We start from the raw sequence: 12,934 nt of genomic DNA, 5'->3' as shown, positions 1-12,934 counted from the left end.
ATATGCTAGTTATTGCAAATAAGGGAAACCATGGGACAAGGCTTAGTTTTGCATCACTGTATTGAATTTTGACCTTAGGAAATTCTGCAGGTAATTCTCAAATTACAGCAAATTTAATTACATATCTCATACACTTCTTATAAATCACCCTGTCTCTCACTGTCTATCATTTTATATCTTTTCAAACCCTGTACAATTTCCCTTTAGCCTGACAATTTATTTATGCTTAATTTTCTTTTATCCATTTTGAAACCCTCTTTAGGACAAAGCTTACTTTTGTTTTCTTTTAGAAATCATTTTTCATTTAAAAGCATGTTTTGCAAACTTGGTTTTTCACAACATGTTTTTATACCTTTTTATATTTTTTCCTGCTTTCTGGTTCCCCTGAAAAAAATAAATTAAAAAAAAAAACCAACTCACGGGGCTGGGAAGGTGGCTCAGTGGTAGAGTGTTTGCCTTGCATGCATGAAGCCCTAGATTCGCTTCTCAGCACCACATAAGCAGAAAAAGCCAGAAGTCACGCTGTGGTTCAAGTGGTAGACACTAGCCTTGAGCTGAAGAGCTCAGGGACAGCGCCCAGGCCCAGAGCTCAGGCCCCACAATGGACAGACAAAACAAAACAAAACAAAACAAAAAAACTTACAAAACTCTGAATTTAAATTAAAAATTATTTTCTAACAAAACAAGATACACTTAGTAGCCTCGCATACATTTTTGGCAGCACTGAAGTTTGAGCTCAGGGCCTTGTGCTTGCTGGGTAAGTGCCTGAGTTAGGCACTTTAGCCTTCTTTTTTCTGCTGGGACTGGTCTGCACGGTGCGCCTTCTCTTTAGCTTTCCACCATAGCTGGAATGACAGCCTGGAGACTTGGTGCCTTCCTTGCCTTATATTTTAAATGAAAACCCAGGAAGAAATGGTTTCTCTATATAAATACTTAAACAACAAAAGCACATTTTCTCATCGGTTTATGTACTGTAAGAGTTAGACTCTGTCAAAAGTAGTTGTTTGACCTAAGCACCACCCTTTTTAAGGGTCTTGGCCATCTTACAAGAAACATTTTTAGTTAGGCCCCATTCCTTGTTTTCCTAACAAGTTCCTGTTTTGGCTAGGTATCCTGGTTTTTGGGTAAATGCTCAGAAAAATCCTTTCAAAACTGGTGAATGGTGCAAGATTGTGAACCTAAGTTTGACTGTCAGAACCAGAGGAATAAAATCTTGGCAGACTGCCCACTGGGCATGTTTGTTTAATTAGTTTCCTATCAGTAGCATGCCCTTCTGTAAATTCCTTTATAGCTAGCAGCCTTATTTCAATGTAGTACCTCAACTCTTGAGGCATTCCAACAGTTCTATAAAATAGAATTGGATCCAAATTACACTTACAACAAAGTGAAACCGATCACCGTTACTTGTGATAGGAGTTACTGGGAAAGCAGGCAATCAGGAAAGCAAGGACTTTCACAACTTGCTGATGGCAAGTTAAGCTGATAAGCCAAAGGCTGCAGAGCAATGAAATGAGCAAGGGATGCAGGAAGTATAAATGTCACCCAAGAATGGATAACGGCACCCCCCCCCCATCTTCCCAGTTTTCACACAAAGTCACAGGTCCTTGAGATCCTCACATGAAAAGCATTTCAGGGTGTTTCACAAAAAAGAAAGTCTCAGAAGGTGAGTCTGAGAATTTATGTTACTACGACAAGTTAAAAGAAAAAGAAAGAAAAACATTACTTCCTCTCTAAGCAGGAAATGGGAGCTAAAGACTCAAAATGGCTGTTACAGGCTGCCTTTGTTCTATATAATCCCCCCCCCATCTTTTAGGTAAGGGTTCTTGGTAGCCAAGATGAGCATAACTTAGTATCCTAAAATATGGAGCTGTCTCTGGGTCTACCCAAAATGTAGGGACTATAGGTGAGCTTCAGGACTTGGCTTTCCTCAAATAAGCTTCAGATCTTACTGTATCCATTCACAAAGAGTTGCCAAGGAGAGGGTGATTTTAGCTAGCTAACCCCTTTAAGGCTTCTTGTAACTTAGCATTAAATGGAGGGAAGCCCAACTGTTTTGTTAGTTACCACCAGGTTCCAATTTGTGAGCATGGCCCTTAATATTTGTTTTTAAAATTATGTATGTATGTATGTATATAAATGTTGTAAGGTAATTCCAGGAATTCAGATGTGAGAAAACAGAGAAGCCACATTTTAAGAGGTAGAATTGAATCAGGAATACTTGTTAGAAAGCTGGACACTGTAGGTAGACTCCTGTCTCAAAGACCTAGAACCCGGAACAGAGCTAGCACATGGCTTTTAAAGACAGAATTGGGATGGAGATCAGGCATTAACAGCCTTAACAAAAGTGTTATACATAGGCAGAGAAAACTGGATAACGTTACTTAAATCTTACAAAAGTGTTACACATGAAACAGCTGGATGAGGATAATAATTAAAGCGTCATATAAAGGCAGAGATGACGATCCAGGGGCACAATCAGCGGCAATTAGGACCCCAATTATCTAGAGGGAGCATGAGCTTCCTGGAGACCAACAACCTATGAAATACTTGCAATCCAAAGAATGTCCTCTGAAACCTCTAGAGTTCTCAGAAAGTCCCCATCTTCTATTAACTTCTATCATGATGCTAGGATAGCATTACTTAGATTTAATATCCTTATTTCATTCCCCACTAATTTTATGTACATGAAATCAAATCATTGATTTCCTAGTGAGACAGCTGTATTGGGCCCTTATGGCCAAGAGCCTAACCAAGTTACTTTAACCAAAGTCTACCAAATAGGCTCTCTTGTAAAACAACATGTTTTTCCTAAGGCTGTCCAGAGTTCCCCTTTAGTTTTTGCCTGGGCGGATCCCAGCCATAATTTAAGGAGTCAATCAAAGATGGCTCCATGTGACTGATACCCATATAGTCAGGAATCTTTGAACTTAAATATAACGAGCAATACTTTCCCAGGTCAGGCTGGGTAAGGTTTACAAATCTGTGTGCTACAGAAAGAATGTCACACAACAAAAGTCTTAGGAGGTTTTTGAACTCAGAGCCTGGGCACAATGCATGAACTCTACCACTTTGAGCCATAGAGTCACCTCAAGCATTCTTTCTGCTGGTTAATTAGAGATGAGATTCTCACAGGGACCCTTCTGCCAAGCTGGCTTTGAACTGTAGTCCACAGATCAAATGAGTCTATACCAACAGCCCCTTTACAACACTGGAGATAATAGAAATTGTTTTTAAGCATGGCTTACCTGGAACTTACTAAGAACCAAAGTTAAATCTGACAAACTTGTAGGAGTCTTCTGTCCCTCGGTGAACCTGCCTGTAATGGCTACAGAAAACCTGTAAAGGCAAACCTTCAACAAGCAATGAAATAGCCATATTCTCAGCAAAGATTTGCTAGTCTCAATTCCCCTGAAGCTGCTGGGATCACTTGTGTTCCAGGGACTTGTTCTTGTCTTTCCATGAAGACCAGCATCAGCTGCTCTTTTATGTACCACTTGGTGAAGGGCAGAGATGAGTTTATTTGGAGGCCTTTTGTTTATTTCTTTTTTTTTTTTAAAATTTTTTGCTTATGTGGTGCTGAGAAATCGAACCCAGGGCCTCAGGCATGCAAGGCAAGCGCTCTACCACTGAGCCACCTTCCCAGCCCGCCTTTTGTTTATTTCTGATAAATGTATCCTAATCTTATTTACTTGGTTATTTGTATAGGCTATTTTGTCCTGGTAAGAAAATTAGAAATCCTGTATCTGTCTTAATACTTTGTTCTGTGTGTTCTCTTGGGAAATCTGGGATTAGGTCATTTCCTTCCAGATAGGAAAAAACACATACGGTGGCCAACTCATTATTCTATAATAACTGGATTTGCTCTCCAAAACAGAGAAAGGGTGGTAACCGGTATGGGTAGGGAGGAGAAAATAAGATTCGGTTTCCTGGGAAAATGAAACTTATCCCATTGGCTGTCATTGAGGGTGGGCCATTTAGAAGCAGGGACTTCTTAAATATCTTCCAGCAGACTCTTCCAGGGTCATTTTCAGAAAGGAACAAGACAGAGGTAAGTTTCATGGTTGCAGGAAGTCCCCTTCCCTGTAAAAGGCCAGTATGGGAGGCAGGGGCTGCCCTTTCCTGAAGCCCCCAAACTCAGTGTCTTCTCAAATGAGAGGAGTGACTTCCCTCTCCACAGCTCAATTGTTCTTACCAGGGAGCTACAACTGAAGGTAGGTTTTCAGAAAAAACCGGGCTACACACCCCACCTTCACCTAATTCCCACTCAGGGATTGGGAACAATAATAGCCTTTGTGCTTGCCTGGGATTCCCAGAAGCCTTTAGGGTAGGTGGAGGTGAAGTAGGCAGAGGGGACAGGCCATAGGAGGGAGAGGATGAGAGCCAGGCTAGCCAGGCATTTGGAAACAGCTGGCCAGGCTCAGGTCTTGCTTTGTCCTGGGGCCTTCTACATCTGTCTAAAGTGGCCCCGACTTCCTCCCCTATCAAAGCGAAGATGGATTCCAGCTTTCTTCTGTTAGGGGGTAGGGAGTTTCAGTAAACTGGGCAGTAGCTTTGTTTGCTGCCTTTTAAATCAATGTGTGGAGACTTAAGGAGAGACCCCGAGTGTGGAGAAGTGGGCTCTGGGGCTTTTAGAGAAAGGCACCATCCCACTGGGGTACCCCTCCCAGCCCTAACACAGGGCCTTTGGCAATCCCAGCCTTTACTTCCCTGCCTCCTGCATCCTAAGACCCATTTCAGCCACTGCCCTCACCAGATTACAAGGGGCTCCCCATCCACCCCAGATGCAGTAAGCAGGAGGCCAATTCTGGAGTTCCATTCCCCTACCAAACTGTACCCTTTTGTCAGATTTCAACATGGAATTGGCAGGAGCAAGCATGTTAGTGTCTTCATTAGCATCTAAGATCACAGCAGCAGCCACCCTGGCCAAGGCTGGTGGGGTGGCCTCCGGGACTATCTTGGCTGGTCTTTCCTCAAAGGGTAAGTGTTCCTGTCAAATATGAGGGGCTGGGGTTGAGGGGCATGTGGACAGCTAGGGAGGGTAGAGAATCCTGCCCTCTCAGCTGCTCATGATTCCCACCTACATACACTCTCCTCCATATTCTCTCCCTGAGGGAGAAAAGGCCCGGATGTGGGTGTGGGGCTCTGGGTCCCTCAGGGCTCAGGCCTAGGAGTTCCTTGAGATGCCTGGTGCACAACCTGGGCCTCCTCATGCCTCTTCAGAGAGGTCACCTGCCCATCTCTCTCCCACTCTCAACATGCTCTGGACTGGCTCAACAATCCCCCTCCTTTCAGCTTTTATCGAAATGTCCCCTTGTCAGCAAAGTCCATCTGGCCAGCCTTTCTGAGAGCTTTGTCCAGGACAGTGATCTGCACAAAACTCTTCAGCTCAGACCCTCTTTTCTTCATCAGCTTTTGTAACACACAGCCCCCGCCCCCCTTCTTCCACTTACTCTCAATCATTTATCTTACCCCTCATTCCCAATTTCCTGTCCTCAGATCAACCTTGCCCTCACGTTGCATGCCAGTGTGGCTTTCACATGGGTTTTTGTAGACCGCCTGGCATTGTATGCGTAAGTTTCCTTGCACTGGAGAGTGTGTTGTACTTCTCCTTGGATTGGTCTTTTTCACATCCAGGAGAACTGGGTTCTGGAAACCAGCCAGCATCCCAAGGGAGTTTCCTGTCCTCACTTAGTGTGGCCAGGCACTCCCCAGCCCATACCCACTGCCCTTCTCCTCTCCATCTTAGAGACAGATGGTGGAACCCCAGGGTTCTCCCAATTTCCAGGACACAGACTGCCCAGCATTGAATCCAAGGATAGGGCCACTGAGCCCTCCCCTGATCTCTGACCCTATGCTCTTCCCCAGGGCTCGCACTCTTATCCCCAGCTGCCCTGGGTCCTGCAGCCTCTACCCTTGGGCCCTTGCTGGCAGCACTGGATGTCAGCGCCCTGCCTGCTGCAGCTACCGCTGCTATACCCATTGGAGGTAAGCAGCTTCTTCCTCCGCATCTCCCTGTACCTACATTCTGCAGGGATAGGGTGATAAGAAGATCAGATGCTGAGTCACATGTAACATTCCTGCCTGCATGTCAGAAATACCGATGACAACATAAAAAAAGTGCAAAGGTAAAGAGGGAGGTAGTTGGGGGCGTATAGAGAGGAGGGAGGAGAGGAAAAGGTGAGGCTGTTGGAGAGATTGGCCTTTGACATGCATGTATGAGAACAGAAGAATGAAACCTATGAAAAACTATGAATAAAAGGAGAGGGGATAAGAAAAAAGTAATAGAGGATGAGTGCGATAAAGTAGGTGATATACATGTAAGGACCTGTCACAGGGAAATCCTTATGTACAATTAATATGTACCAATAAAAAATAAGAGGAGAAATGCAGACCAATCTCTAAGTTATGACTGAGCAATACATAGGACTACAATAATACCAGTTCAATTTTACCAGATACCCTCTCTGCTAGTAGCTGTCCCTGACACTTTTATCAACAAGAACCATTTACCACTGTCGCAATGTCCAGTGTCGAAGGCAGGGAGGAAGGCTGGGTGTGTCCCTTCATGAAATAACAAGTGGAAAGGAGGTGCTAAGTTGTCCCCACAGCACAGGGGAAGGCCAGCACAACCAGAAGCACTGGAAACCTCACCCCAGCTGGTCTGGTGTTGCCACCAGCAATTCAAAAGCAGCTAATGCCTTTGAACCATGCTCAGAACAGCACAGTCATATGCTTTTCTTGCTGCATGCACAAGGCTTTGTTTATTATTGCTTAGCCTCTTATTTGAAACTAAGAAGACTTAGGAGATAGGGGAAATAAAAACATACTAATGATTTCTCCACCAGTAGCCCCAGCCAGCTAGTAGGCAAATAAACAAGAACAAAGTGAAACTTAGATCAGATGTTTGAATTTTCTGGAGCCTGGATGGCAAGTCTCCCCCCCAACCTCCCATGACCCTTTGTCAAGGGAGAAAACTCACTGAGGACAGGACCCTATCTGTGAATCAGACATCCCAGCAATCCTTACTTCTTTAAAAAAGAAGTCCTGATCCTCTGCATGACACAAAGGGCCTCCCTTTCTGGGGAGCCCAGCCCCCTTCCCATGTATGGGCAGCTGGCTGAGGTGGATGGTCCTGTGGATCTGTCACCAGTAGATGGCGCACATCTTTGTTGTTTCAGAGTAGCATTAAGATATCAGGGCAAATAACCCCCAAGAATAGAAAGACGGCTGCAAATGACTTACTAGCAAAGCAAAAGTCACTTGAGATGGAGGGCAGGCAATTTAGAGCAGAGATGACTGCTTCCGAGTTGTCAGGGTTTGTTTTTTGTTTTTATTAGCTAATAAGGTGGAGTAATTAGGTTGTGTAAAATCATGACAGGGGAGGGAAAGAGGTCCTTCTGGCCCTCTTCTAACTGATGAGTGACCATGGTGAGGCCCAAGTGTGGGAAGTCATACACCCATGCTGTTTGCAAGGGGAGAACCACAGCTCGATTGTGTTTAGTACCTTCCCTGTTTAGTACCACCAGTGGAAGGGCACAAAGGAGTCATTACATCCTCAGGTCCTGGGTAAAGGGTGTGTATTCTGTAAAGAAGATACAGGGTCACCAGCTTCATCATTGATCTAGGAAATACCAGGAGGGCTTATACAGCTCTGGGCACTTCCTTGTTCCTGCTTAAGTGTTTGCAGCTGCCTGGGGCCAACTGCTTCTCTCATATCATGTCCTTTCTGTTTGTAGCCAAGACTGTTGCAGTGGTGGCAGGAGGAGGTAAGTCTCTGTGAGAAAGGGACTCAAGTTCTCTCCTTCTCCTGAACCCAGACAGCTGGGGAGCTGCTGTTCTTCTCAGAGAGGTGGTGGAGGGGGAGAGGATAGAATGAACAAGGTGGCTAAAAATAAGAGCTGGAACTAAGACACAAGGAACTTGGACACCAGGAGGGAGAGCTGAGTGCTGGTGTCTTCTGGGCACAGCACGCACTCTGTGACCTTGGACATGTGTGTAAAGTTCTTCAGCGTGCAAGGTTATGTGAAGTCCCCATAAACAGCAGCAGTTCCCCCTCACTAATTTTGGGGGGATTCTGGGAAGGATGTACATAGGATGTAAGGTGGATTGGACTGGCTGAGAGTGTACTTTTCAGCTGCCATCTGCTCAGCCGCTTCCGCTGTGCCCTGTGCAGGCTCAGCAGGGCTCCGTGCTGCCTCCTTAGGAGGCTGACTGTGCTCCTGTAAACACACTTACTCTTCAGGAAGAGGCAAAGATCTGAGCCACTGTTTTGTCCTAGCATTGGACCAAGGCAGACACTGAGGCCCAGATACCACTTTCCCCAAGAAGGTCTTGCTGCCCCTCACAAGCTGGCTCAGGACCTTTCTCTCCCCTCCTCCTTGGTGTGTGATTGCTGCCAGCACCTTGGTGTCTCAGCATCCACCTTCTGTCTCTGGGGTTCTCCCTGGGGGTTGGAGCAGGCAGGGCAGAGCCAGGGCTCAGGGTGTGCTGGGTTTAGGCTGGATTTCAGAGTGGTGTCCTCAATCTTGGTGCTCAGCCTTCCTTGCAGAGCAAAGCAGCTTCCTGCTGGACTGTCCAGTGGCTCATAGTAAAGCAAGGGCCTCAGCAGTGTCTCTGCCAGAGGGGCTTCTGCAGGGACTCTGGGCCTCAGGTCCTCCTGTGGAGCCCTAACACCTCTGGCACACTCCAATCGGCCTCTCCTTCTCCAGACCCTTTGAGGTTCCCTGGCTAGACCTGGGGTCCCCTTCCCCCAGCTGCCCTTTCACCCCCACCACTTGGCTCTTCTTCCCACAGCCACGGCTGTGGTAGCAGTGCCATTGGTACTGGGAGCTGTGGGCTTCACGACATCAGGAATCGCAGCCTCTTCCATCGCAGCCAAAATGATGTCTATCACTGCCATCGCCAACGGGGGAGGCGTCCCAGCGGGTAGCATGGTGGCAACTCTGCAGTCCATGGGTGAGTGTCCTGGGCAGGGTGTGGGGGGGAAGCCAGGGAGCAGGCATGGCCAGGTCAGGACCCAGCTCCAGTCTCATTTAAGCAGTCTCCATTGGGGTTCTCTTCCTGGGATAATGGCACAGACCCTGGTGGGTGGCAAGGGCTTATGGGTAAAGGGGGAGAGGACTGTCCCAGGTCTCAGGCCTTACTGAGGTTCTCCAGTGTTGCTCACCCTCTCTGGCCCTGCAGTTCTGCCTCTCTCTCCTGCCCCACTGGTCCCACTTTGGTTATCCTGTTCTACCTCCTCAGGAGCTGCCGGACTCTCTGCGTCAGCCAAAGGTCTGGTAGGCACTGTGGGGTCTGCCCTGGTGGCTGCAGTCCTCTAAGAGCTCCAGCCTCCACACCTTGCGGAGAAGAGGATCATGAGAGCAGAGTTGGTGCCTTCAGTCTGGCCTGATCTATTGAGGGAGAGGGAGGGGGAAGGGGAAAGACTAATGTACCAACTCAGGAAATCAAGACAAATAAGAAAATAAGGAATACTAACAAGTGGATGTGAACTCATGTGGAGCCTTTCTTCGGGTGTGCAAATGGCTGGGGAGGCCTGTGGGACCTCAGTGGGAACATACCAGTTGCCCACGCCCCTGGCCCTGACCTTACCCTGTGTGTAACTCTAGGAAGCTGGCCTTCTCCCCAGGCCCCTGTTAGTCCCTGCCTAAACGGAGTGTGGAACTCCTTGATTTCCCACCTTTCAGACAGGAGGGGGTTGAGCTCAATCCTTGGGAGGCTGTGTGTGCTGTGTTTGCTCCTGACACAAAAGCCAGAGCCTGTTGTCCTTATCCTGGTCCCAGCCCAGCCCCTGTATATACAGTGGCCAGTCCCAGCCTCAGAGGGGCCACTGCACCCTCCCAAAGTTAAAGCTCATTCCTCAGTGCTTCATTTTGTGCCGATGGCCAAAGCCAGGGCCTGTTCTGCATTATCCGCGGCCCCGCCCCCCGCCACCCCCAACACACGGACACCAGAGGGTATCCTTGAAACTTCTCATCAGAAATGGGGGTCAGTTCCAGAACATTGGAAAACAATCTCACATGTGACTCACTCTCAGGCCCACACACCTATTTGAAAGAGAGTGGGATCAGGCAGTCAGCTGGGTGCTAGGGACTGCGAGGACTTGACTGAGCTTTTGCCCCTGTGGTTCTTGAGGTCTGCTGTGGGGATGGACCAACAACAGAGAGCTGGAGATGTGGGCTCCGAGGGGGTGCCGTGCTAGTTGGCTTTCCATTACTGTGAGAAAATCAGGTTTAAAGGAGGAAAGGTTGATTTGTTTTATGGTTTCAAAGGACTTTGTTAGCTTTGTTGCTTTTGAACTTAAAGTGAGGCAAGACCTCATGAGAATTGGGGAGTATTTGGAGGAGCAAATTTAGGAGAGAAAGAGGGAAGGGGAAGGGAAGGAGGAAGGGAGGGAGGAAGGAAAGGAAAGAGTGAGGGGAAGGGAGAGGTAAGGAGGAAAAGATAAGTTTCAGTTTCTTGGGTGAACAAAACCTATCCCAGGGCTGGGAAAGTGGCTCAGTGATACAGTGCTTGCCTTGCATGCATGAGGCCCTGGGTTCAATTCCTCAGTGTCACATAAGCAGAAAAAGCCAGAAGTGGTGCTGTGGCTCAAGTGGTAGAGCGCTAGCCTTGAGCTGAAGAGCTGAGGGACAGCGCCCAGGCCCAGAGGTCAGGTCCACGACCCACAAAACAAACAAACAAACAACAGCAACAACAACAAAACCTCCCTATCCCATTGGTTCTGAACTGTTGTAGGAGGGCTGTTCAGTAGCAGGGGCTTCTTACATATCTTCCAACAGACTCTGGCAGGGTCACTTTCAGAAAGGAACAAGACAGAGGTAAGTTTCATGGTTGCAGGAAGTCTCCTTCCCTGGGAAAAGCCAGAAGAGTGGGCAGGGGCTGCCCTTGCCTGAAGCCCCCAAACTCAGTGTCCTCACAGATGGGAGGAGTGACTTCCCTCTCCACAGCTCATTTGTTCTTACCAGGGCGCTACAACTGAAGGTAGGTTCATAAAACCGGCTGCACACCCCACCTTCACCTAATTCCCACTCAGGGATTGGGAACAATAATAGCCTTTGTGCTTGCCTGGGATTCCCAGAAGCCTTTAGGGTAGGTGGAGGTGAAGTAGGCAGAGGGGACAGGCCATAGGAGGGACAGGATGAGAGCCAGGCCAGCCAGGCATTTGGAAACAGCTGGCCAGGCTTGGGTCTTGCTTTGTCCTGGGGCCTTCTACATCTGTCTAAACTGGCCCCGACTTCCTCCCCTATCAAAGGGAAGATGGATTCCAGCTTTCTTCTGTTAGGGGGTAGGGAGTCTCAGTAAACTGGGCAGTAGCTTTGTTTGTGTCCTGCTGCCTTTTAAATCAATGTGTGGAGACTTAAGGAGAGACCCCGAGTGTGGAGAAGTGGGCTCTGGGGCTTTTAGAGAAAGGCACCATTCCACTGGGGTACCCCTCCCAGCCCTAACACAGGGCCTTTGGCAATCCCAGCCTTTACTTCCCTGCCTCCTGCATCCTAAGACCCATTTCAGCCACTGCCCTCACCAGATTACAAGGGGCTCCCCATCCACCCCAGATGCAGTAAGCAGGAGGCCAATTCTGGAGTTCCATTCCCCTACCAAACTGTACCCTTTTGTCAGATTTCAACATGGAATTGGCAGGAGCAAGCATGTTAGTGTCTTCATTAGCATCTAAGATCACAGCAGCAGCCACCCTGGCCAAGGCTGGTGGGGTGGCCTCCGGGACTATCTTGGCTGGTCTTTCCTCAAAGGGTAAGTGTTCCTGTCAAATATGAGGGGCTGGGGTTGAGGGGCATGTGGACAGCTAGGGAGGGTAGAGAATCCTGCCCTCTCAGCTGCTCATGATTCCCACCTACATACACTCTCCTCCATATTCTCTCCCTGAGGGAGAAAAGGCCCGGATGTGGGTGTGGGGCTCTGGGTCCCTCAGGGCTCAGGCCTAGGAGTTCCTTGAGATGCCTGGTGCACAACCTGGGCCTCCTCATGCCTCTTCAGAGAGGTCACCTGCCCATCTCTCTCCCACTCTCAACATGCTCTGGACTGGCTCAACAATCCCCCTCCTTTCAGCTTTTATCGAAATGTCCCCTTGTCAGCAAAGTCCATCTGGCCAGCCTTTCTGAGAGCTTTGTCCAGGACAGTGATCTGCACAAAACTCTTCAGCTCAGACCCTCTTTTCTTCATCAGCTTTTGTAACACACAGCCCCCGCCCCCCTTCTTCCACTTACTCTCAATCATTTATCTTACCCCTCATTCCCAATTTCCTGTCCTCAGATCAACCTTGCCCTCACGTTGCATGCCAGTGTGGCTTTCACATGGGTTTTTGTAGACCGCCTGGCATTGTATGCGTAAGTTTCCTTGCACTGGAGAGTGTGTTGTACTTCTCCTTGGATTGGTCTTTTTCACATCCAGGAGAACTGGGTTCTGGAAACCAGCCAGCATCCCAAGGGAGTTTCCTGTCCTCACTTAGTGTGGCCAGGCACTCCCCAGCCCATACCCACTGCCCTTCTCCTCTCCATCTTAGAGACAGATGGTGGAACCCCAGGGTTCTCCCAATTTCCAGGACACAGACTGCCCAGCATTGAATCCAAGGATAGGGCCACTGAGCCCTCCCCTGATCTCTGACCCTATGCTCTTCCCCAGGGCTCGCACTCTTATCCCCAGCTGCCCTGGGTCCTGCAGCCTCTACCCTTGGGCCCTTGCTGGCAGCACTGGATGTCAGCGCCCTGCCTGCTGCAGCTACCGCTGCTATACCCATTGGAGGTAAGCAGCTTCTTCCTCCGCATCTCCCTGTACCTACATTCTGCAGGGATAGGGTGATAAGAAGATCAGATGCTGAGTCACATGTAACATTCCTGCCTGCATGTCAGAAATACCGATGACAACATAAAAAAAGTGCAAAGGTAAAGAGGGAGGTAGTTGGGGGCGTATAGAGAGG

General features: G+C 48.4%; 1 protein-coding gene across 1 annotated transcript; it reads left to right on the top strand.

Annotated features, from left to right (window-relative positions):
- The first annotated feature begins 4,698 nt into the window (after nucleotides 1–4,698).
- Nucleotides 4,699–9,395, top strand: LOC105984449 (interferon alpha-inducible protein 27, mitochondrial-like). The gene is made up of 5 exons (XM_013014631.1): nucleotides 4,699–4,977; nucleotides 5,866–5,985; nucleotides 7,737–7,766; nucleotides 8,794–8,955; nucleotides 9,244–9,395. The coding sequence occupies exons 1-5, from the start codon at nucleotides 4,854–4,856 to the stop codon at nucleotides 9,318–9,320; spliced, it is 513 nt and encodes a 170-aa protein (XP_012870085.1). The 5' UTR covers nucleotides 4,699–4,853; the 3' UTR covers nucleotides 9,321–9,395.
- Nucleotides 9,396–12,934: the final 3,539 nt, after the last annotated feature.

Source organism: Dipodomys ordii, unplaced genomic scaffold, assembly GCF_000151885.1.
Source record: "Dipodomys ordii isolate 6190 unplaced genomic scaffold, Dord_2.0 Scaffold2, whole genome shotgun sequence".
Lineage (NCBI taxonomy): Eukaryota > Metazoa > Chordata > Mammalia > Rodentia > Heteromyidae > Dipodomys > Dipodomys ordii.
Note: the sequence above shows the minus strand (reverse complement) of the source record. Positions and strands in the feature narration are given on the sequence as shown.